General features: G+C 37.5%; 1 protein-coding gene across 3 annotated transcripts in view; it reads right to left on the bottom strand.

Moving 5' to 3' along the window:
- MLLT3 (MLLT3 super elongation complex subunit) overlaps positions 1-25,869 on the bottom strand; it is a 250,549-nt gene that overhangs the window by 107,329 nt on the left and 117,351 nt on the right. For all 3 annotated transcript variants that reach the window (XM_059924651.1, XM_059924653.1, XM_059924652.1), the window contains exon 3: positions 966-1,048. In XM_059924651.1, coding sequence (XP_059780634.1) covers positions 966-1,048 — 83 coding nt within the window. The remainder of the gene's footprint in view (positions 1-965; positions 1,049-25,869) is intronic.

Here is a 25,869-nt window from a genome sequence, read left to right as displayed (position 1 = left end):
TTCACCTGGAAGGCCAGTAAATATGCAGATTCCTAGGCCCCATCCCAGAGATTCTGATTCAATAGATCTGGGATAGAGCCTGAGAATCTCATTTCCAACCAGCTCTTGGGTGATGCTGATTGCTTCTGGTCCAAGGACCAGACTTTACGGAGCACTGGCTCGGATAACACAACATTCTAATTGCTCAGTTCCTTTAAAAAGAAAAATGTGAATTATCTCACTTTGGGGCAGGTTTCAGGAACTATGATTACCTTGGAATAAAAGGAAGAAACAGGGTGATTAAAAATAACAGTAAAAATTACTTACATATGAAGCATTATTCTAAAAATCTTGCATAGCTTTATTTAATCTAATCCTCCTAGCCACCTTATGAGGTAGATACACTTATCCTATCCCCATTTTATAAATGAGGATAGTGAGCCCCACAGAGGTTGAGCAATTTGTCCAATATTATATAGTCTGTGTGTTTTGCCATATATGCACTGCTGAAATTTTTTAAATCCAATAGAATCCATAATACCTACTTGCTGATATAACTGTATATATATATATATATGTGTCACATGTGTGTATCAGATAAAGATAAAGGAGAGATTATTCTTTGTAAGTCTCAAATTCTAGAAGTATGAAAATGAGAAAAGGATCATTTCACTGAAAAGCCGTACTTTCTTTTCTATTGTACAAACATATGTTAATCTTCTTTTTCAAAAGGTAATTACTCTTCTCTTAAAAGAAACGTTTAATGAATTTCATATAATCTGACTTAACAGAACTGAAATTATCTTTCTCTAGCCACTTCCTCTTTAATTAAGGACAACAATAGCCAAAATTCCTAGAAGACAAATTTTAACTTTTATTTTAAAACCATCTAGTGATAGAAGTGCTTATGAATCAAAACTATTTTAAACATCATTTGGTTAATGAAGGATCTTCTATTGAAAGATTAATGAGTAAAGATTACATACCTTGTTTTTAAAATAAACCTCAATTGGCAAAATGAAACCAGCATACCCAGATTCTTCTACTTTGTAAGGTGGATCTTTGCACACTGCAACGTTAAAAAAAGAAAAAAAGTGAGATGAGATTAATAGGCAAAAAGACATTCTTCTTTCCTTTAAAAACAAGAAAAAAAAAAAATCCCATCCTACCACCTACATCATTCTCAATTTTCACAGCCCTTTGCCAAGCCCCAGCTAACTCTCTGATTTGATCTTTACTTCTTGTTCAGAATCTACAATAATAATATTCCTATGTAAATCAAATATGTAAGTTATTTATTCAACTCTTGATGGGGGATAGTGCATCACAGTCAACCATGGTCATGAATGACTGGACTTTAGTTGTTATCTCCCTGCCCTAACACTTTAGGGAAACTGAGGACAGCACCTTGTGACTGAAAGCTTGAAAACAACTATAAGTTACCTAACAAACATATTATCTATGTCTAGTCTTTGATGGACATCACTCTACCCCAAACCCCTCAGTTCTCTGAGATATCCTAATTTCCGTACCAAAAGGTGGCAGGACCACACTCCATCCTTAGAAAAATCCCAAACCCAGTGTCTCCCAATGTTATTGGTGTTCATTAAGACTCATTATCCCCCATTACCCCCCAAAGGAATACTTATTGAAATACTGCAATACATACAAACACTTCAAATCTATTCACATCATAAGAATACATAAGAAACAATAAGGCTTTTGTATTCTTATGAAGAAAGACTTATTTAGACAAGACTACTTAGGCAAGCTCTTGGGAAATGACAGATGCCCTAAGAAGCTAAATATGATTTCACCCCACTAAAATTTCCATTAAATCAAAATCAGTTGCAAGCCAGCTGAGCTATTCTAGTTAAGACTGCATTCTAGTAGTAAGTATCACAAAGAATTAAAAATGTACATGTTGAACATCAAGGCCATATACCACATAGCACATAACCTGGTAGCCCAAGTCCACTTCAGCAGGGCTCCAGTCTGCCTTTTAAACCCTTCCTCCTTTTGTCACCCACCAATCCTCCTATGCTTCATTCAATTGCATCAATTCCCCCAAAACATGCCCAGTATTTCCCACTTATGCTCTGTCCTCTTTCCTTCCATCGCACTTTGATGCTACTCTTAGTATCCTCTGCTAGTTCAAATCCCAATTTCTTCACAAAGCCTTTCCAGGCCAGAGTACTATCCTCTCTTCTCCTTTTACCCTCCCAAAGAACTGTCTGAATCACTGATTTGACACTTAAGAGACTTCCTTATTAGCATATATTCAGGAACCTCTTCTCTAATTCCCTTTCACTCCCCAAGGACAGAAACTTTTTTTAATTAACTTTTATTGGAGTATAATTGCTTTACAATGTTGTGTTAGTTTCTGCTGTACAGCAAAGTGAATCAGCTATACGTATACATATATCCCCTCTTTTTTGGATTTCCTTCCCATTTAGGTCACCACAGAGCATTGAGCAGAGTTCCCTGGGCTATAGATATAGAGTAGGTTCTCATTAGTTATCTATTTTATACATAGTATCAATAGTGTATATATGTCAATCCCAATCTCCCAATTCATAAGGACAGAAACATTTAATCAGGAACATAAGGAGGGTCAAGGGCTCGGGCACGCCTGGGTGTCAATCCGGGATCCACCTCGAACTAGCCAGGCTACCTCTGGAAAGTTACTCCAATTTTCTGAACCTCAGGTGCCTTGCCTGGACAGTGTGAGAACTAAACAAGATGATATATGTAAAAGACACAGGACAGGTCCTGGAACACAGCAAGAAGTGACAGAAGTAAGGCAGGAAATCTAACCTGTAAATATACCCAATTGTCATGTAAACCTTTCGGATGAAAACAGAAAGGAGAAAACAAGTACAGAGCCCTGGATTTGGATTAGAAGACTCAGTTCCACGGCCCTGGACTAAGGATTCTCTAGACAGCTCTAGTTCTATTCCCTTTACTTTTTTATTTCTTTTGATTTTTGGCTGCGTCGGGTCTTCGTTGCTGCACGCGGGCTTTCTCCAGTTGCGGCGAGCGGGGGCTACTCTTCGTTGCGGTGCGCGGGCTTCTCATTGCGGTGGCTTCTCTTGTTGTGGAGCATGGGCTCTAGGTGTGTGGGCCTCAGTAGTCGTGGCATACGGGCTCAACAGTTGTGACTCACAGGCTCCAGAGCACAGGCTCAGTAGTTGTGGCGCACGAGCTTAGTTGCTCCGCGGCATGTGGGATCTTCCCGGACCAGGGCACCCTGCACTGGCAGGTGGATTCTTAACCACTGTGCCACCAGGGACGCCCCCATTCCCTTTAAAAGAGAGAACACCATCTACACATGTAAGCATGGCTATCAAGACTCAAGAAGATTATATATGTGGGGAAATACAAGTCTGAGGCATTTTTAATGCAGAGGATGATGATGATGTACTTAAAAATTGGTTAGACACTCCATGAATACAAATATGATTACAAAGAGGTATACTGAAGACAGGATTTTAACACGTGGCAGTCTCCTGTAACCCACCTTAGGAAAATGTCCCCAAACTGACATCAGAAGAAGTAAATGATGATGAATGAGGCATCTCACCTGACCTTACAAGCTTCTCTAATAAAAAATGAAAAAGCAAAAGGACTCAGAGTGGCTTCAGCCCGGCATCCACTGACCACCTGTCAACCTATCATGAATATTCAAATACCCTGAACACTGAGCGGGGTGCCACTAAATGCATGAACACCCCACCCCAGCTAGAAAGACAGCATTACATCCATGACATTTCCAGGCTGCAGAGCCCCTTTTCAGAACAGTAGTTTCAGTGTCCAGGTTGCTTGGGATTAATCATGCCAATGCCATTCGAAGGAAGTTTATTCTGTGGGCTGCTGTACATGCCAGAGAAGTTATAGCTGTTCCTCTACACAGCCTTTTGTACAGTTCATTTTCATTTTCTCTATTCTGCATGCAAAATGCTCCTATTATAGAAAACAGCTGTTAGTGAGCACATCTTATAGTTGAAGGTCTTAAATTTTTTTCCCCACCCTTTAAAGGAAATGATCTGTTATGTATTACTATTCCAAAGAAGTCCAGTTTTATAAGAAACTGTTTACCAACTCACACCTCAATTATTTTTAAATGCAGTATTTTCATAAATAACAATGAACAATGTCTGTTGAGCACCCTGAGTTCTTAATTAGAAGCAAACAATAGAAACTTTTTATTCACAATAAACACGACAGAAAATCAGTAGCAATGCAAATACAACTTACAGTTCTAATCTGAAAAAAGGTCAAATTAGGGGAAGTAGTTTATTTATTCGACTGTTTTATAATCAGAATCATTAACATGAGTTTCTAACCTTAAGGATCTATTAAGATCTATGTAATAAAAGGCCAAATGTCATAAGTTACTGAAGGGATACCCATCTCTAGAAAGCCATCACATTTTTTTAGGTGACAATAAAATGGGAGGATTCATATTCATTCTTTAAACTATGCACATTAATTCAGTAGAAATCACTGGGAACTCTTATTCCTGTCAAAATCCAGCCAAAATTCTGAGATGTTGGCTCTCTCAGAACATCTCTCTGTTCCTCTTCCAAACTTCTCTTGTTGCACTTATCAGGCAGCCTGATAACGTTCATTCACCTCTCAGACTCCTCACTAGACTGAGTGACTTGAGGTCAGCAACCCCACCATTATTATTTGAGCACCGAATGATAGGTGCTCAATAAATATTTGTTGAATTGAATTTCTTAAAGATTCATGCCACTCTTGAGTTTGCGGTTAGCAGATGCAAACTAGTATATATAGGATGGATAAACAACAAGGTCCTACTGTATAGCACAGGGAACTATATTCAGTATCCTGTGATAAACCATAATGGAAAAGAATATAAAAAACAATATATGTATATGTGTAACTGAATCACTTTGCTGTACAACAGAAATTAACACAACATTGTGAATCAACTATACTTAAATTAAAAAAAAAAAAAGATTCATGCCACTCTTCACTGATCTACCATTGCTAAAGAAGTTGCTTTCTACAAGCAGCAATGATTTGATATTAGCCAAATTCTTCTCCAAACTCCCTACAATCAACATAATCTTTTAAAAATTGGTAGAGGTGATAGAAAGTGTTGCCACAGAGAAGTATTCTCTTGAAAGCTGAGTATCTAATGTGGGACTGGTTCTACTTCTATAGTACCAAATTTTAAGAAATTGAGTTAACAAATTGGGCCAGATCTCCAACATCATTTTGAAACTAACACTACAGAGCCATAAATAACATTTTCCTTTTCCTCTCCTTCTGCACATTACTACTCATGTACCCCAAGGCTCTAACTAGAAGACATTTTCAAAACTCCATGCAGATCTACCCACACACAACACCCAAAATTTAGGCCTGAGAGGAACAGACCAAAGTTTTCATAAATAATGAGTAATTGGGCTTTTTTTCCCCCCTAAAATAGCTTTTCAAAATAATAGGCACAATATAGACCCATATACATAGTATTTAGAATGATGTTAACTATATACATTGACCATTAATCTATTTAATTTTTAAGTTGAGTGGAAAATGTACAAAAAGAAGAAAAACACATGAAAAGGAAAAAAAGTCATGATTTGGTTAGCCTGGAGTAAGTCAAATCCTTACTTATTACCTGAGATTTTTAATATTAATCCTTTAGGAGAAAAAGGCTTGAAAAATAGCTATGCTTGATACAAAGAAATAAATGCTCCTTAGATGAATAAATGAATTTGTGCTTATATAATGCTATATATACAATAAGTAAACTTAATTTATTAAAATATCTCATTTTTAGCACCAAAAACAAAAAACAAGAAAAAGAAAGAAAAGAACAAACCCCTCCAGATCCACAAGACCATCATGTAATAAGCTTTAGAAAATATCATTAGGCAACAGTTTTTTCCCAAATCCTTAGGAAAATAGCTGGCAGATTCCTCTCCAGAGCCTCTCTCCAGTCTATTTGCTTAGACACTAGACTTTACACACCTCTGAATACTTTTGATAAGGACATGGCCCAGTTGCCCATTCATAATTATTGCTTTTACTTTATTTACAGTGCAGAGCCCTCCTACACCAAACTCTCTATATATACAGACTGGTTATTACCATGGCTTTGTGCCCAATGTCCCTTCCAGCTTCAGCATTTTGGACTCCTTCTCTTCCTGCTTCAGTTCCACCACATCAGAGCCCCTAAGAAAAGTGAAGCAGGGTACTACGTGGCCATCTTGCTGCCCCTGTTCTGTGCGTCTGGAAGTCCAAAGACTAACATCTAGCAGTCTGGGCATCACCCTGCCACTGAACATGGTCCAGCCTTTACACTCCTGACATTTTGAAAAGAACAAAAATCAACGGTTGGATTTTATTTTTGTTTTTATAAGCTCACGCATGCACGCACACACACCACACACACACACAGATTCTGCCATTGCTTCTATTCAGCCCATTTCAAAACAGGTATTTCCAAATAACAAAAAAATGCTTTCCCCCTTTGTGTCACTTCCTCATTTCCCTGAAAAAGGATTAAAGATAACATCGGGAAATTTTTGAATTGTATTGTTGAGTTGTTTTCACCTTGTTGACTTTTTAAAAACTTCAAATGCAATTGTGAAAATCTAATTGTTTCCTACGCAATAAAGAACTGTGGCCACACAAGATAACTGTCTAAGTAGCTTTCATAAAGTTACAGAGAAACAAACTAGATGTAGTTAGCTAACTAGGCAGATGTGAAACGCATGTCAACCTCCTCAGGATTCACCATTTAAGGACCAACTCAAATAGACCTCTTCTGGAGAGCCTTCTGCCAATACTCCAAAACAAAAATGGCACTGTCCCTCTTCTGGGTTCAACCTTTTTTCTCACTGATCCTATTAGCAAATCCTAATATATATGCTACTATCAAGCCCCATCCTCACCCTAGATTAATTCTGTGCTTTCCAAGGGCTAAGGTTGTATCTCAGGACTCTTTTCATCTCTGAACCCAGCCCACCCTTTATGAAATTGAGTAGAATCAATGAAACATAACTTTAGTATGACCTCAAAGGAAGAGATGGAGCAAGCCTGGCAGCTGACAAGAAACGCCTGGGTGGCAAACAGAAAGTATGAGCAAAGGCATTAGGAAAGTAACAGCATAATGGAACAGTCAGTATAAGAAGAAACACTGAAAATGATGAATAAAAAAACAGATAATATGGATAAAGTTGATACTTCTATAGAGAACTCGTACCATACACACTCAGAAATTCACATCCAAACTCAGGGAGGGTAAAAATGCATAACATATAAAAGAGGAATCATTAATTTTGAATGTTGCACAAAACTCCTAGATTTGGAATAAGAGCTCAAGAGTCCAAATTGGCTACGTTGAAAAATCTTAATGATGATACATAAAAATGACTTCATTGGTTAGTAACTTGGAATCTTTACGTGTAGACTCAGAATATCCATGGCTCTCTCTCCAGGCAGTGGGGAAAAAGAGAGGATTTTTTTTTTTTTTACATGTATGCACGTTTTCAGCTTTCGGAGGAGTTGCGTCACTTGCCCATCCAGCTGAGGTTAAGTCAATACATTTCATCTGGAGAAAATATAACCATGATATTAAAATAAGACCACCTTCATAATCATTTCTTCAAGGAACACATAACAAATAAGTCAACAAAATACAGGGAGTGCCCAAAACTACATAACATTACAAATTGTTAGGAAATATTAAATGTAACTCTTCAAGCTTACATCTTTCACTAAAATTCATAGCACTACCACCAACCTGTCCCAAGTTCCCTCAGTATAACTCAGTATATAGCATTGCTTCAAATGATTGGCCTAGTGGAAATACATATCCAGGCTAATCTGATAAGAAAGAGTAAAATTGTATCTTCAGAGAAAATTCAACCTAGAGACAGACCTAATTCTTTTATTGAGAATTATTAAATTGAAAAATCTTAATATTTCTATCTTAAGGAGACCATCACTTTTAAAGTTAAACCTTGGGCAAAATATTTTTCAGAATACCATATTTCATAAGGTCCATCTGGAAAAGCAACATTAGCTACATGAAAATGGTCTTCTAGGGAAATAACTAAGACCCTCCCAATATTTGGCAGGAGCATCTTCATTTCAGTGTGTACTACTACATCAAAAAAATTGGTCATCAGAACTGTTGGTGGGAATGTAAACTGGTGCAGCCACTGTGGAAAACAGTATGGAGGTTCCTCAAAAAACTAAAAATAGAACTACCATATGATGCAGCAATTCCAACCCTAGGTATATATCCAAAGAAAACAAAACCACTAATTGGAAAAGATACATGCACACCAATGTTCACAGCAGCATTATTTAGAATAGCCAAGATATGGAAGCAGCCTAAGTGTCCATCAACAGATGAATGCATAAAGAAGATGTGGCATATATATATACTGGAATACTACTCAGCCATAAAAAAGAATGAAACTTTGCCATTTGTAGCAACATGGATGGACCTGGAGGGTATTATGCTTGTTGAAATAAGTCAGACAGAGAAAGACAAATACTGTATGTTATCACCTATATGTGGAATCTAAAAAAGAAAACAAATGAATGAATATAACAAAACAGAAACAGACTCACAGATACAGAGAACAAACTTGTGGTTACCAGTGGGGAGAGGAAAGGGGGAAGGGGCTTGATAAGTGTATGGGATTAAGAGGTACAAACTACTATGTATAAAGTAAATGTATGCATAGAAGCTATTATAGCCAATATTTTATAATAACTTTAAATGGAGTATAATCTATAAAAGTTCTGAATCACTATGTTGTACATCTGAAACTAATACTGCTTTTCATTATTTAATCAAATATATAAAGAGCCATTGAAGAATCTCACTTCCTAAAATAATCCCCTCATGATTTCCGGAATAGCAGAAGTCAACAACCCTCGGGAGAGTCCTCTGGCATCGAAGTTTTACCCAGTTTTTTTTTTTTTTACCCAGTTTTATCCCAGGTTTTACACTAGGCCCTGCTATCACTAAGACTGATACTGCTTTTTATTTAGAGGAAAAAAGGGAATATAATGTCTTCATTTATAAAATTATCCTATCTTCTCAATAATATTACCCTAATTAATTCAATTCAACAGGCACTATATAATCATAGGGCTACAAAGATAAGGTGGAATCTTGCTCTCAAGTAGATGACAGTCTAGCCAAAGATACTGTCCTCTAAGTGCAGGTTCTATTCTAGGGACATGAGATAGAGCGATAAACACAGCTGACATGGCCCCTGCACTTATTAACCTTATGTCCACTGTTAGGAGGCAGGGAGGGTGAGGAGGAGAGAAGAAAGAATACACGTACAAGAAAATATCGAGAAAGTATTAAGTGCTACAATGAAAATACAGCAGGCTGACATGAGGGAAATGGGAGAGTTCCTCTTTATTTTATATTAATACACCCTCCCTGAGAAGGTGACATTTAAGCTGAGACCTCAAAATAAAAAAGGAGCAGGGTATGTGCTGGTCAGGCAGGAAAAAAGCGCTATTTATGTTGCTTACAGAGACATATGTGTAAACAACCTAAAGAAAGCCTGCCTTTATACCTGCCTCCAGGGCTGCTTAGCCCCTTACCCGGATTTTCCTCTCTAACTGAGGTGAAGGCTACTTCCTCCTTCCTGAACATTTTCTCCCATCCTGAATTCACCATTTAACACTCACATAGGTTTGGCTCTTATGACCTCGCAATCTCATTTCTCAAATCTTAAATTCTCCCAATGCTACGAACTCCCAAGAAAACACTTTGCATCTACTTACAAAATCTTCGTTATGATTCTTCATCATGAAGGTTTTTTAGGTAGATATAATTCTTGGGAATTGTATAACCTAATCTTAAGTGAGAGATTTTTTTTTTTAAGTACGTCCCTTGAAATAGAGTTCCTAAACACAGTGTAGAAGGAAGCATCTGGACTAAGGAACGTCAACCACAATAAAGAAGTGGATTTTAAGTGCAATTTGAGAAGAAGAAAGATCACAATTGTAAAGCTACCTACTCAAGGGGAGGGAAACAGTGTTGCAAGGGAAAAAACTACATGGATCAAGAAAGAAAGGAAGAATACAAAAGTGATGACACTCAAAATATTAGAATACAGAGGTTACTATTTCCTCAAACACATTCATATTAAAGGGATATTTTTCAGCTTAATTTTTTTCTTTTAATAAGTGCACAATGTGTAAGAGCCACTTTTAAATGTGGTACACCCATCTCTTCTTGCATAGCATGCAATTTTTAATACTCGCCCTTTAAGTATTCAATGCAGAGGATTACGAATTGGTGTTACACACAAGACAGCTATCAACTGCATTAGGGTGACAGAAGTGGCAATGTGTTATAAAATAAATAAATATAATCAATTAAAGACTCATTTTCTATTGAATTTGGAAAAAAACACAAAATACAACAGCCTAAAAGATCACCTCAAACTAACTTCACAGAAACACCAAAAGATAATCATGCAAAAAAGGTCAATGATCCAATTTTTATCTTCTCAATTTTTGCTTTATTCCCTTTTCAGTAGGGGAAAAAAAAACAACAACAAATGCTTCCAGGGAAGGGATCAAAACTGTTCTAACTTTAGAGAAAGAGCTGAAAACAAGATTCCTTTTCAACATCTTGTGGACTCTACTTTGTTTTTTCTGTTTGGCATTTTGGCACAGAGATAGCCTATCCTAAATATCCTAATTGATTTAAGCTCCATTAGATATTACAAATGAAGACAGAATGAGGGTGATACTGATATGATGGCAACTGTTTAGACATAGTGCGTACAAGAATGTGGTTCCTGTTCAGTCTGACAATCTTTCAATCTTCCCAAATAAACCAAGGAAAATTCTGTCCCTCCACTTTCCTAAAGCAAGGGTTTTCAGACTGTGTTCCAGAAAACCCTACACCCCAGCAGTGTGTATTGCTTTTACAAAAGCAATAGGGTGCTTGCCCCAAACAATGAAAATGTAAATAGCCTAAGGACCAATCCTGAGTTTTAGATACAGGATTAAGGTCCCTTCAGATTATGTGAAAAAAAAAGTAAGCCACTGCTAAAATAGAGTCTGACACCACTGCTCAAAAGTACATTATAAAAATTTAACTATATCATTAAAGTAAATCTACTTTCACAGAGTATGATTTTCTGCTTGCTCCTACTGAACACAGAAATGCTCTACTGTTTTCTGTCTGTCCTGACTATAAAAGTGAGCTACACTGATTTCTCACTGTGATTTGCAGTTCTGGTATGTCTTTGAGCTAAACAGAGACAGGTAGCAAGAGGAGAAAACCAGCTTCTACTGTTCTTATGGGGTCAAATTTTACAAAATATCTTCTGATTACCAAATGCAGTGCTAATCGCATTGTACCTCTCATGGCCTCTGAATTCCAGGAATTATTTAAGAGGGGGAAATAGTACAAATACAAAAGAAAGAGAAATCAGAACAAACACAAAAACCATTAATAGTCAATATTATAGGTGGGAACTCACAAACTGAAAAGCTTAGGGAACAAACCAGGGAGAAGCAAAGAGGGAGTCAGTCATTGGGTTTCATTGTTGTGTGGTTAAAGAAAGCAGGTCTGGGGAGCTCCCTGGCGGTCCAGTGGTTAGGACTCAGCTCTTTCACTGCCGTGGCCCAGGTTCAATCCCTGGTCAGGTAACTAAGATCCTGCGAGCTGTGAGGTGCAGCCAAAAGAAAAAAAAAGAAAGCAGGTATGATATTGTCAAAAGGAGGAAGAAATGTTTAATGAGTAGTAATGATTCTAGGAAAAGATTATAGTCCAAGCAGGAGTATCGGAGAAACATTCCACTGGATGGGTACTGAATTAGGTATTTCTTCGTGGTTCTTTTCAATCTCGAGATACAATACCAGGGAAATAAGTTTTCTAAGAGGAAGGTAAAGAAACAGGACATTGGTAAAGGATTTAGGAGCCAAGGGCTAGCTAGCAGCTTTAATCTTATTTGGGAATAACAGAGAATCACTTACTCTTTTAAGAATAGAAATGAAGGTATCCAAATAATGCCCAAGGCACACTGACTATTGCTCCAAATAAGCCAAGGAAAAGGGGAAGTGCAGAAATTAAGACTGAATATGAAGAAAGAGGAGGAAAAAGAGGCTGCAAGTTAAGATGATCCCAGAAATTACTACTGTATCCCAAATATAAGTGTGAGAATTCTCAAGTACATGGAATTCTCAGGTTTACTGTAGGAAGTGTAAAAATGTTTGCTAACTTAAAGCAAAGCCCCTTGAAAACTTCAGTTTAGCGGTAGGCGTCATTTTCTGACAGGAAATTATGTGTAATGTGGAGGCAGAAGAGCTTAGAGGTCGAGAGCCAGGGGTTTTGAGAACCCCTTGGTTCAAATCCCACCTTGGACACTGGCATAATACATTCTATTCTCTCAGTTATAAAATGGAGCTAATGCTATTACCTATATCATACCATTCATTAAGCTTTAAGAGATCATCCACCATGCTAAAGGCATAAATGAGATAATCCCTATAAAGCTTGAGAACACTTTCTGGAAACCAGAAATCATCTACTAATCTAACAGTAGTCAAACACAAACCACAAACATTAGAGAACTTCTTTTGAACTTTCCCCAAAATCTGTCCAAAGAACAGATTTAAATTTACATACTTACCCTCAGTTTAATTAAGCATTCTTCTATCTGTTTTATTTTTGGCCTTAGGGATTCTTGACAGGGATATTTGAAAAAGGAAAATATTCTTCACTTTGGAATTCTTTTGGCTCAACCCACCACTAAAAGTACTAGCCGGCAGTTCACAAAGTCAGACCACCTTCAAACTCATGAAGCCCAAACTAGTACATATTATGAAAAAGTTTTTTTATAAATAAAGTTTCCAAGGTTATGTATTATAAAGCAGTAACTGAAATACTGCAATAAAACAAACCAACAGAAAATAGAAATGCAATCTGAATTTGAGTCCTGTGGAGTAGTAACAGATAAATTAGCAAGGAATCAAGAGACGTGGTCCTGGCTCCATTTCTACCACAAATTTGCCATCTGACCTTTGGAGAGTCCCTTTCACCACTCACCCCAGACCTCCTCTGTGGTATGAGGAGCCAGCTTCTAGATTACAATTCTGCTATTCCAAAGACAAGTCATACGTGCCACTTCTAACTTGAAGGCAAATGCACTTTGTTTTTTAGGATCTTCATTTAAGCATAAAACAACTATCAGCTAAAATACCACATCTGCTATAACACAGTCAGGAAATTGGGACAAAACAAAAGAACAGAAACAAAACAAAGATTCAGAATCACACTTGAATTTTTAAAAATGTTTCACGGTAAGTGCTTTTTAGAAGAGAATTTAATTTTTATTAGACCAGTAAATAAATAAAAACTGAATTTCTTTAATAGAGGCTGCCCACACACACACACAAAATTCTATAAATTAGATTTTCATTTTCTTGTTTCCATTCTGATTATGAAGTCAGATTAAATCTACTGAGTGAGACCCTGTTTTACCTGTATAAATCAAACTAGAAATTTGATTCCTCGGGAACTTGATATAATTTAGTGATAGTACCATATCAGCTCAAGTATTAAGGAATGAAACATCAGAACATACTGGCAGCATTTATGAGAAACACCATGCTTTTAAAAAGCTAAAGTAAAAAGTTAAACCAACTGCTTGCACATTAGGCATAGCACATTATGTAAAAAACCCTTGAGTGTTATGATTTTACTATATACTGCACTTGTAAAACCCTTGTTCTTAATCACACTGAAACATATTACATTGCTTTTTAAATAGAATGCACCCTGCCACAATGCACTCAATCTTAACAGTATTCCAGAACAGCATGCCCATATGAAAGATAGGTTGATGAATAGGTTTATGTCCTATTCAAGGAGATGAAACAGCTCAATAGAAAGATTAAATAAGGCTCCTGCCAGTGGCTGAATCTTAAAGTCAAAGAGAAGAACACAACTCAAACCAAATGTTACAGGCAAAGGTCAAACAAGAGAATAATTAAGACCCTAACTTGAAGAGCTAGCTAATGTTCGCTCATTCAGTGTAAATCAGAAGAAAAATTACTCCTCTTAAAGTGTGACCGTAATAATTTTCACTGAGTCGATTCCAAAAGATACGTTATGAAACTGAATGAAGGTGAACTAAGTCCCAAAATAACCTTTAGAGGGAACCACTTCTATTATGAAACTATTGGACCTTAAGTGAAAAATTCACTTTAAGATCCTACTGTCATATCATACTTAAAAAATTTATTCTAGATTTATTAAGTATCAAATATTAATAGAAATATGAATTTTGCTAAGAGTCTTTCAATTAATTTTTTGTAGAACTCTATTATAACCCAATTCATTTATATAAAAAGAAAAGAAAATTTATAAAGAATAAGCCGGGAATTTATGTTTCCAGGGTATTTTTTTGTTTGTTGACTTTATTGTCCCACCACTAGTCCCAACCAATTTTAACAGGAGATTTAACTAAATGGATGAACATATTTCTCTCTATGTACACACACCACCTATAGAATGGAAATACAAGCTCAGCTATAAGAAAATTTGGGAAGTATAAAACAGTGCTAAAGCAATAGGAATAAGAAAATCTGCTTATCATGCTAGTGAATATTTTGGAGCCATTGTAATCCCACCTGGAGAAAAGCCTAGTTTATTGAAATTTATCATGGGACAACAGGTACATCTGTGTTTTTCAAAAATCATTCTCTTCATGTACTGTCATATCCTATTTTGAAAACCCACTATCTAACTTAGTTTCTCTTCCAAATAGCCACATTTTTGGACAATGTCACTGATATCACCTAATAAACTAATTCATATGAATTAATATACACATACCCTTATGATACCCATGGACTAAATACAGTCAACCAGAAAGAATAGCAAGAAATCAAATAAGCTTTCCTTACTCTCTCAATTTCTTTTCCTTGTTATTCTATTTTCATGAAGAAATGCTGGTAGATAAACTCTAAATCCATCTGACTGCAGTTTGGGCTCAGGGAGGGTGGAAACTAAACAATAGAACTTGAAATATCACAGGAAGAAGTTTTTAATATTTTATAATGATTTATTTATAAATAAATGCATTGGTTCTCCTACATACTCCCACCCAAATAAACATATCATACACTGTAAATAAGTCATTTTCTTTCCTACTTATGACAAAGAGCAGTAAGATATTTAAAAACAGCAAATTTCAAATAATTTCCTCCTCAGAGATAATAATAAAGGTATGATTTATTTAACACCTTTCACCAAGTCCCTGAAAGATCACTGATGTCAAATAAATCCATAACATAAGGAAATAAGTAGTGCAAGAGCCCTGCCAGCCACCCCTTTTTACAGATGGAATATGACAACTTAAGCAATTTACCCAGAGGTCAGGGAGCTAATTCCTGGCATTCAATCAATAGATATTTATTAATGGCTTCTATGCCCAGCACTCTGTGCTGGATGCTTGGATGAAAAGTATTTTCTTCTTTTTGCTTATTTGTAGCTTCTCATTTTTCTACAAAGAAACAAAAATTCTTACTTGTATAATAAAAGAAAAATGTTTAAAACAATGTGATGCTGAATGAATTTGGAGAAGAACAAGGTTTCTGGAATTCAAAACATTAGGAAAGTAAGAAAAAGTGAGATTAAGGTCTCCCACCTGTGTGTACTTCCACCATACACCTTTTCCTATGAAAAAAACATGATACATTAGTAGTTGAATTTTATAAAGAAACCTAATTTAGACTAGCAAATCTGTGTTCTCTGCCTGGCTCTGACATTTCCTAGCTGGAGTAATTAACTTTAGGCAAGTTACTTAACTTCTTTCTACCTCAGATTCTTCTGTCCATAAAATTTTAAAAGGCATCACTGTGTAGACCCAATGTAATATATAAGCAGTTATGAGAAAGTCATTTTATAAATGCTAAATTCCTACGGAACGTTAGTCTTAACACATGACTATTTTGCCAACAGTTTAAGCATATTTTCACTAAGTAGGGACAAAGGAAAGGTGCAATTTAGACAAAATTTCTGACAAACCAAGAGTTCGGTGTTAGAGATATTAAAACACAGCCTCTGCCCTTACGAATATCTCCCACCATTTCATGGATGGGTGTAGGACTCTAGTAGGATGTGGATATTATGCCCCTGCCAACAATGTAGGAGGGAAGATAAAGACCTTAAAACAAATTTTTTTTAAACAGATTAGGATAACATGATTCTGCTAGACTATTAAAATGAATGATATAAATTTGGAAGTTTCTTAATTAATTTTATGTTTAATTAATGATTAATGATATGAAGGGTATAAATTTGGAAGTTTTTGAATTCTTTTACCAATATAGCTCACTTGGGCTTCATATCTTATGAAATGCTTTTGTTATCTCTCCATGGCTTTAACCCTACTTTCATTTAGATAGTGTGTATGGTTGTCAAAATAAATGTTTCTTGAGATTTGTTTTGATATTAAAAACTCAGATATCATTTAACTCTATTAGGATTTTCAGTTTGCCTTAAATTTGTTGAGATAAGATAAACTATATTAATAAGCTAATATGCAAATTTTTCAAATCATCAATAGATTTCCTGGGGTGAGTTAATCTGGGATGGTCCCCATTACCACCATGGTCTAATTGTTTCCGACAAGTGTGCTGCAGGCCATTCATTCATTCCTTTCATAAACACTGCACACATTACATACCATGACTAAAAATGCAAGCATGGAAAAATGAGAATTTATCCTTAAAGAAATCATAAGCTAGGCATTTTCTATCCAGGCACTTGTGATCCAAATTACGAATTTCAATTAACTCCCCCCTCCCCATCCCCAGGTTGCAGTATTAAATGAATGAAAGTGCCAAGTGTCTAGTAGCAATAGTTGAACATTCCGGATAGAACAAACTTCAGGATGGTTTGAAACTAACCATATATGTAAGCATATGCATGTTTTAATGCAACAGCTCTTAACCAAAAAAACAAAAAACAAAAAAACAGCTTTTCATAAGTACATAAGTTATAAGCTAAAGTACAATACCAAGTAAACCAAATTTAGAAATATATTAAGTTCCAAACCATATGATTTCCTTAATCATATTAGTTCAGCCACTTAATTACAATTCAATCCTCTCCTAGTCAACCAAGGTCAGTTAGCCACCCTCCCGAACAAACTTCAACTGCCATTCTTTCTATTTTCTGTGGTGTTACCAGCACTATACTTTAAAAAATTTCTTAGCTAAAACTCCATTAGCTTAATTACACTACAGCAGTGGTCTCTAGATCAGCGGTATCAGCATCACTGAGGAAATCATGCAACATGCCAATTCTCAGTCCCTACCCCAGACCTCTTGCACCAGAAACTCTGGGGATGTCTCTGGCAATCTGCTGCCCAAGCCTTTCAGGTGATTCTGATGCCTGTGCAAGTGTGAGAAACACTCCCCTTGACATTCTCTCACACACTCAACCATGTCAGAGCAGAAAGTCTCTGTCTGTGAATCACTTTTTCTCATTGCTTTAGTTACGTGGCTGTTTTTTCCTCAGCCAACTGGGTGAAGTTACTTCCTTCCTCATAAACTACATCACTTTCTAACACATGACTCTTTTGGAAAGGACCAAAGGATTGTGTACAATCATCCCCTAAATGTCCTTTCCTAACGCTATTTAATAACAGAAAAACTGTTATAACAGTCAATTTCTTCCATTGTAATTTGTTTTAAAAAAAGAGAAGGAAAAAGAATGAACAACAACAAAACGAAATGCTCAAGAGTACGCTTATGATTCTTTTTTTTTTTTTTTTTTAATGATTCTTAATGTGATAAAAACACAAAAGGTATGTCTGTTTACTGGCTCAAGCAGTCCCTGCCAGGAAGACACAGACATGGTCATAGAAGGAACTTTCTAAACATCAGAGGCTAAACAACAGTTGCTTTTCATTTGTTGGGTAGGAATAGGACTAGGTCCAATATTCAAGCTTAATCCACCAGATAATAAGCAAACTTTTCCCATAAGAAATGTCAAGAACAAAGTAATCCCATAATGTCACTGCTATGAAAACCATAATCCTATTAAAAAAAAAAAAAAAGCAAAAGACAAGAAAAAAACCCAACTGTGCTAATAAACTCAAAGAGCAAAGTAGCTGCAGGCTGTTTAACAGTAATGGACTCAAAGCCTGGCCCATGTACAACAATGAAGCACAATACATAAATAATTATTGTGCAACTTGCAAATTATTACTGTACTTTCTAGTCATTGCACCAATAGAATTTATTGTACCACACTCTTGCTTGATGTCTGTTCCTAGAAGGCTAGAGATGATACCCAATAGAAGTGTTAAATGCCTAGAGACATGGAATAAAGTCGACTCCCTTAACTGATAAAATAACCAGTCCCTTAACACACAGGGACCCTGACCTTGCTGCAGCTGCTTCTGATTTGTGAGTGTCGGCTGGGAGTATCTTTTTCTGTCTCTTGGCTCCTAAACTTGCAATATATCATTCTGAGGATCCTGACATCATTTCCATAACTCTAATTATTGGACTGATTTGAAACCAAAGATTCTTCGGTAACTTCAGCTTAAGACCACACAGAAACTTTTATAATAACCTACTTAAGTAAATGAGTTGTGTAAACTGGAAGAGAAGGTTTGGAGTAGTGGTAAAGAGTTTGCATCTGTTATAATCTAAACGCAAGCTAAATTTAGAAAACTAGAACACCTTGAAAATTAGGTTTGGGCGGATATATAAATGTTCAAATGCAGCTGAGAGTACTTTCATATTCAATGACTAGCTGGCCCACAATTAATATTCCCTACACTCAGTCAATTACTTTCAAGTTATTGCTGATAAATGAACTAACCCTACCTTGCCAGTCTGCTCCTGTACATGAATCCACTCACTCATATACTGCAAGCCTCAATCTGCACACAAAAGCCTCTGTCTCAATCAGCAGAGACCCTGAGCATCTTACACATCTTAGCTTCTATCCCATCCTGATTTGATTTCATCCTATATACAGCTCCCTCTCTGATCTAGCTGTTAGTTCAAGAACACAGTGCCCTAAGGGCAGTTTGAGGAAAGAGGATAAAAAAGCAGACCAAAGAAGTATCCTATGACTGTAATTTAATGAGAGCAGTTTTCTCCCACAGTTTTTAAAGTAACTCTGAAGATAACATCCATGGAAAGGACTTTAAATAAACATACTCATTTGCAGGAATATGCTCTAAATATTGTGATTCCAAATCCCATCAGTACTTGTCAAATATCTTTAAATGGTTGATAGGTGCAAGAAATAGTGTTCTAACCGACGGAGGACTTTATTGTCATAAGTCAATATCCAAAGCTCATGGATGAACGAGAATAGCTTGATTCTATGAACTGGCTATGAGCCACTCATCAAGGCAAAGTTTGGAGGCCACTTGACATTAGGAAGCAACGGCAAGAGAAAAAAAGAAAGAATGAAAAATCCTTTGCCTTAAGATTTGATTCCTGCATTTTAAAGGTCGATATGATTTATACAACCTTAAGCCTCAAGGTGAAGTTACTTGTGCTGATGAAAAGGCAGTCTAGAAAGCAGAAATTCAAACACAGCAGAAATGCCAACCACTTGATTGTTAATGGCTATGCTTTCTACAGTACATTTTTATAATGTGAAAGAGGGCGGCTATACAGATATCCCTCAATAACTTATCTAAGAAAGGCACATTACATACCCCTAAGTCTTAACAAATCTTCTCAAAGATAACCATCAAATCTCCCCCTCCTAGAAGCCATCCTGCACTTTATTCACTTGATGATATAATTTTCAAATTCTGATCTGTTGCATTAAAAATAAGGCACAAATCACCTTCAGGTAAGAAATATGTAAAAATGTGTTAACATATATTAAACAGTTTCATACAATTTGCTATTATTGATACAGTGTTGAAATAAATCATGCATATATTAAAGACAATCCAACAGCATCAGAAATATCTCATTTACAGCTGACTGGAAATGGTGCTTGGCTCATTGGGACTGGCCCAAAGTCCCTGGGTCAGGAATGGAAGCCCCCAATTTCACATTGGTTTCAAGGAAAAATCGCATTTGACTTCCACTGCTTTTATTTACATTACCTACCTTTTCCAGGAAATTGGCATACTCTAAATATGAGGGCTATTAACTCACCAAAGTTGAGTCCTCCTCCAAAATATAGATATTTTGAGTGTTGAAGGTAGCATATCAGTCAGGGTGTTATTTCACTTAGCAACAAAACTGTCACACTGGAGCAAACTACACATTTCACTAAGGCATATTTTCTAAACATCAAATATGAGAACGCTACCTAAAAATTTTCCCAATTGTTCCAAATTCATTTGATCCAAAAACAGTTAGGAAATGACTGTCCAAACATTAATGCTTCCATTTGGTGAAGACATTTTTGGATAAAATGTCTTATGATAAATAAAGCTAACAAAACGCAGGGGAAAACTAGTGTTTAACCAATGTACAAGCCGTCTTGATTTTGTGCCGTCTTCTCTACAAGTACTGAAGATGCAAGTCTGTGGGCTGGTTTTCTGAACAAGCTAGAGAAGACCCAAATCAGAGAAACACTTTGAAACAGAGTCCCTGAGACAGCAACTTTACTTTGATGCATATATCCCAGAGTCATACATGTCATCTAGCAAAGGTTCCACATACACTTCAGCATGCCTGAACCACACGTTCCTTCTTTATGGTATTATGCGAATATAAGTTGCAGCAGTCACTTGTGAAATAGTACCAAAAAAAAAAGTCAAAGAATTTATATCCTTAAGACAAAAAGGAATGGCACCTTAATTCAAGAGTCATGGAGGAATAATGTTAGGGTAAATGGTAACATATAAACCATAAATTAAACAAAAGTTTACAGAGTTATACTGGAAGCTCCATTAATCATATCATACCTGGTTGAAATTCCTTGGAAACGCCAATGAAACCCAATCTTCTAAGCATTTGAAACGAAGAACATTTTACATTCTAAGACAGTATCTTGAAGCCCCTCTACGCCCATCTAAAAATAAGTGGCATCTTCATCCTAAAGACTGATATTTTATTGATTTGTCAACATCAAACACTAATTGTTAACAATGAATATGGTAAAAATCATCAATTGGCCAAAATGCTGTGGTTTAAATTCATGTCAATTACCATAGAGTATGTTAAGGAATCTCTCCTTTAAAGCAAAACAAAACAGTCTTTATCATCTGTGAATAAAAGCCAGGCTTTAAAACCTATGGTCTTTTGTTTTTTCCATCATGCTATAAACATGCTATAAATAGTTTGACAGACAGTTTCACCTTCAATTGAACCAACTCTGACTAGAACAGGGATATGGACTTCTGTCTCCTCCCTTCCCTGGGGCCCAGTGGGATAAATGCCAGAGGGATTCCACACAAGCTTTAGATGTCTTGGACTTACACCCTATTTGTTTTGGAACCATGGGTTCCTTTCTTATTAAATTCTTCTACTTGCCAGGAGAAAACTGGAACAAAAATGAAAAAGTCTAATGCGTTGACTTCAAGGTTTGTTCCATCAGTCATGATAGGAAATTTCAAGGCTTTTAATTTTTTTTTTTTCCTTTTCTTTTTAAGGCAATAAACTCGTCAAGTTGCTTATGACCTTTGCTTTTTTTTGAAGCAGTATTTTAGAAGAGTGAAACAGTTAGAGGCTCCGGTTTATAACAGCATTTGGCTAGCAAACCCTGTTGCAGTCACACTCGTATCCCTAATTTAAAATCTTTGAAAGTAGACTTCCAAAAATGAAAACAAACTCTGCCACCCAAAACTGAAGCTGACGGTCAATCTATCACCTTTATGTGAGCATATGACCAGGAGGATGATAAAACTGGACAGAAAAAAAGCTCAGTAATTGCCTCCTCTCTTATCTGCTCTGGGGTCCAGGAGGCCCTAGGTCTAGGCCCAGAAAGAGTCACACAACTTCTCCCTGAGGCTCAGTTTCTTCTACAAAGCGATGGTGGAGATAGTGTCCTTTCAGGCTCTATAGTCCTTCTATTCCAAGGAGACACTGAAAAGAACTAATCCTAATGGTATGAGTTGTGTTTGCAAGCTCACTTCTACCTGAAAATGGGATGACCAATCACTGGGATATAAAAGCAACAGAGAATATCCAAAAGAGAAAAAAATAGTTCCTATGACTGTATGTTTCAGATTACTAACCAGTAAAACATTTAAGTATTTAGGGCTTTTTAAAAAATTGGGTTGCAGGGGACTTCCCTGGTGGCGCAGTGGCTGAGAATCTGCTTGCCAATGCAGGGGACACGGGTTCGAGCCCTGGTCCGGGAAGATCTCACATGCCGCGGAGCGGCTAAGCCCGTGCGCCACAACTCCTGAGCCCACGCAACACAACTACTGAAGCCCACGTGCCTAGAGCCCGTGCTCCACAACGAGAGAAGCCACCGCAGTGAGAAGCACGGGCACTGCAACGAAGAGTAGCCCCCGCTCGCCGCAACTAGAGACAGCCCACACGCAGCAACGAAGACCCAACGCAGCCAAAAATAGGTAAGTCAAATTAATAAATTAAAAAAAAAAAATTGGGTTGCAGAGGAAGTGCTATTCCAGCCTTTGCCAACTCCATCCCCTATTTACAAGTGCAAAAGTAGGAAGCACAATCATCATCTGGGCTGGATCAAGAAAAACACAGCCTCCTTCAGATACAAGATCCCCTAAACCCTGCCCTACAGCTGAGTGTAGTGGTTCCAGCCTGATGAGGGAGGAGGAGGTCCTTTGCAACCCATCTGTGATCTCGGATTCCTATTACACTGGCAGTAGCTGCACCAGGGCGCAGCGTCCTGTCCCTCTATCTCTGTACTCGCCTCTCTGATATGTGCACTGAGGTTAACACGACATACTTCCTGACATTTATAGGGCTCTATAAACATTGCTGGCTCTCCATGAAGAGGTGACCAGAGGAGAAGGGGTGTTAGATCTGTGAAAACAGAGTTGTTCGCCTTGTTCTGTCCCCCAGTGACTAGCACAATACCTTGCACGGAACAGGTGCTCAATAACCCTACAGCAGTTGACTGACAGGCCTCTTGAAAGTTCACCAGAAATGTAACCCAGAATTACAGCTGGCGAACAGCAGAAGGGGATACTGTACCCTGGACAGGACAACTCAAAACTACTGATCATGGTCTTATAAAGGTTCCAAGATGCCCTCAAACATCTCTTCCTCTGCAAACGATCACTGCACTTAAGATGGAAGAGACAGCTATGGCAAGGTGAGAAGAGCACAGGACTGGGAATAAGATGACCTTGTTTCAAATTCTAAAGCCTCCACTTAATAGCTATGACCTGGGGCAAGTCATTTTAACCTCTCAGCTCCCCTCCCATGTAACAAGGCAATAGTACTTACTTCACAGTGTAGTTGTACTTGGAAAGGAGGCCACGTCTGAGAAAGCACCTGGAGGGAGGGGTAGAGAGAAAAGAGAAGAGAGGGAGGGGGGCTGGCTTCAGCAGAGGGGAAGTTCCATCTCTAGGAACTCAGAACAGAATTTTCCACAGAGCGCCCAGAGTAGAATAGCAGGTGTGGGAATGCACTTGAGAGACTATGAAGAAAGAGAGTGACAGGACCTGATGACAGTTTGAATGTGAAGGCTCTCAATTAAAGAGATCCTGGCCTGCCCTCCTCTGGCAGGGCCTGAACTCGTTCCCTCGTGTTATTCCTAACATGACAGATCTCTTTTGTTACTGAGGGGGAGGGATAATTTGGAATGAACTGCTTAAAATGGTTTCCTTTATAAGTTTAATGTCCTAGTATGACATAATCCTGCCGGCCGGTTTGGTTTTATATTTATGCTTTTTTGGTGGGGGGGCAGGGGGTGGCGGATATTTCTGGCTCTTTTTATGCTCTTAGGTTTCTCATCAAAGTCATTTGCTTATTATGTTGTTACTGCTGTTGGCCTCTCTTTACATCTCGAGCAAACTATCTGTCTTCTTTCTTATAGCATTTTTTTTTTTTTACAAGACAGAACACAGGTGATTCCCTGTCTCCACCCAAAAAAAAATTCTAAAAAAAGAAACCTGGATTTTTTCAAATTAGTGCCCAGTTCTAAGCTAAGACCTTCCCCTGGGAAGAGCTAACTTATTAGACTCACAGCAAGCAATTCAGACAGGAGAAAAGGATGAGGCCTAGAGAAATCAGGTACTATGGTTTAAAGATCTGGGTAGCCACTAACTAGGCAACTATGAGAGTTTAGATAAGTCAAAATTTCCCCGTGACTCAATTTCCTTAATCAGATACAGGTGGTAGTATCTGTCATTGCTTTCTTTCTTGGTATGCTGTGAAAAACATTCATTAAAAAATAAAAGTATTCTAGAAAGAAAGGGTATGAAAATCAACATTTGAAATGTCACAGAGATAACAATATTTATTTGTGGATAGAGCCAAATTTGAATAAAGACTGTGAAATATTTTTCAGGGAAATCATGCACCACAATGTTTTAATTTCCATAACTTATAACAATGCTGCAGTATATATAACACAACAGGCTGACTTATGTGCAAGTATGAGTTGAAATTACCTAAAGCCCATGCTCTGAACCACTGCAACAATGTAAAATGTGAAAATATCACAGCCCATAACAAGGTACAAGTCCTTTCTACAAATACAGGAGGTATGTTATCTGCTCCCTTCCTTTGCCAAACCCCATATCCTTTCTCCCACTGACTTGGTCTTTGGAAAGCAGGTTTAAGGCAACAAAGGAAGCAAAATGTAGAGGTAAAACACAGGAACTTAAAAGACATAGAAAATTAGCAGAAAGAACTGATGCCGTCTCCTTGAGAGCCAAACCACAGGCCACAAACCTGTTGGGGCAGACCTGGGGCATTTCAATCCTTCCTATGGCCTCCCCAAAGCAAGGGGGCCTAGAAATCAGTAAGCACGTGAAATAGTTCCTCCCCTGGCTCCTGGGACAAGGCTTCCACTGCTTTCACACCCGACTCCTTGCCTTTCATATGGAGGCTTCTAGTTCTGGAAGTTTCCCTTCATGCAAAAAGATATCCTTGAATAATCCCTAGTCCGAGCTGAGCAATGACCAATTTCCACATGGAAACTCCACAATGGCAGACTGACAGCTTCAGATGGAGCCGGCCCGCTGCTGGCCTATTTCAAAGCCACCTCTCTCTGCAGAGAAGGTCAGGATTCCGTTTCCTCCATATGTTGGAGAGACAGTCTTGCTCTTCTGGCTGGGCACTTCAGAGCAACTTTGCTCTTTAAGACACAAGTGTGCTTCTGAACAGCCCAGTGGAATCAAACCATAGCCCAGTTAATTCACAAAACACTCATGCACTAACTTCCTGAACAAGCCTTCCTACCCTTTTGGAAACAAGAAAAGGCCATCCACTAAGAACCCATTTATTTTAAAATTTCAGAGTGCCTCATGTAAAGATGGGTACACAGTAGGTACTCAATTAGTTCTCAACTGACCACCTGTTAAGTACTAGGTGCTACAAATACAAAGATCGCTGGAGCAGAAGGACCCTGTTTGAAGGAGAACAAAAGGCAAACCTGTAAATATAAATTATTATAATGTCAGAACTGCAATATTAGAAGTAATGGTAAGGTAAGGATCAGGATGGGTTTCATAGGAGGTATTTAAGAGATATTCCTAAAGCTAAGCCTTGAAAAATAAGTATTATCAATAAAAACTTACTTATGATTCAAGAACCCAAAGTAAGTAGAGAAAATGAGAATGAGCAAACTGTTGCCAGTCATCCTACCAAAGTCAAGCTTTCCTTGATGAATTCTCTAAGTATGGGGGAGCTGGAATAGAAATATACTTTTCCTAATGATGAACCTACACATTTCAGCCAGACAGCTAAGAGTTATTA

This window comes from Balaenoptera ricei, chromosome 6, assembly GCF_028023285.1.
Source record: "Balaenoptera ricei isolate mBalRic1 chromosome 6, mBalRic1.hap2, whole genome shotgun sequence".
NCBI classification, from domain to species: domain Eukaryota; kingdom Metazoa; phylum Chordata; class Mammalia; order Artiodactyla; family Balaenopteridae; genus Balaenoptera; species Balaenoptera ricei.
Note: the sequence above shows the minus strand (reverse complement) of the source record. Positions and strands in the feature narration are given on the sequence as shown.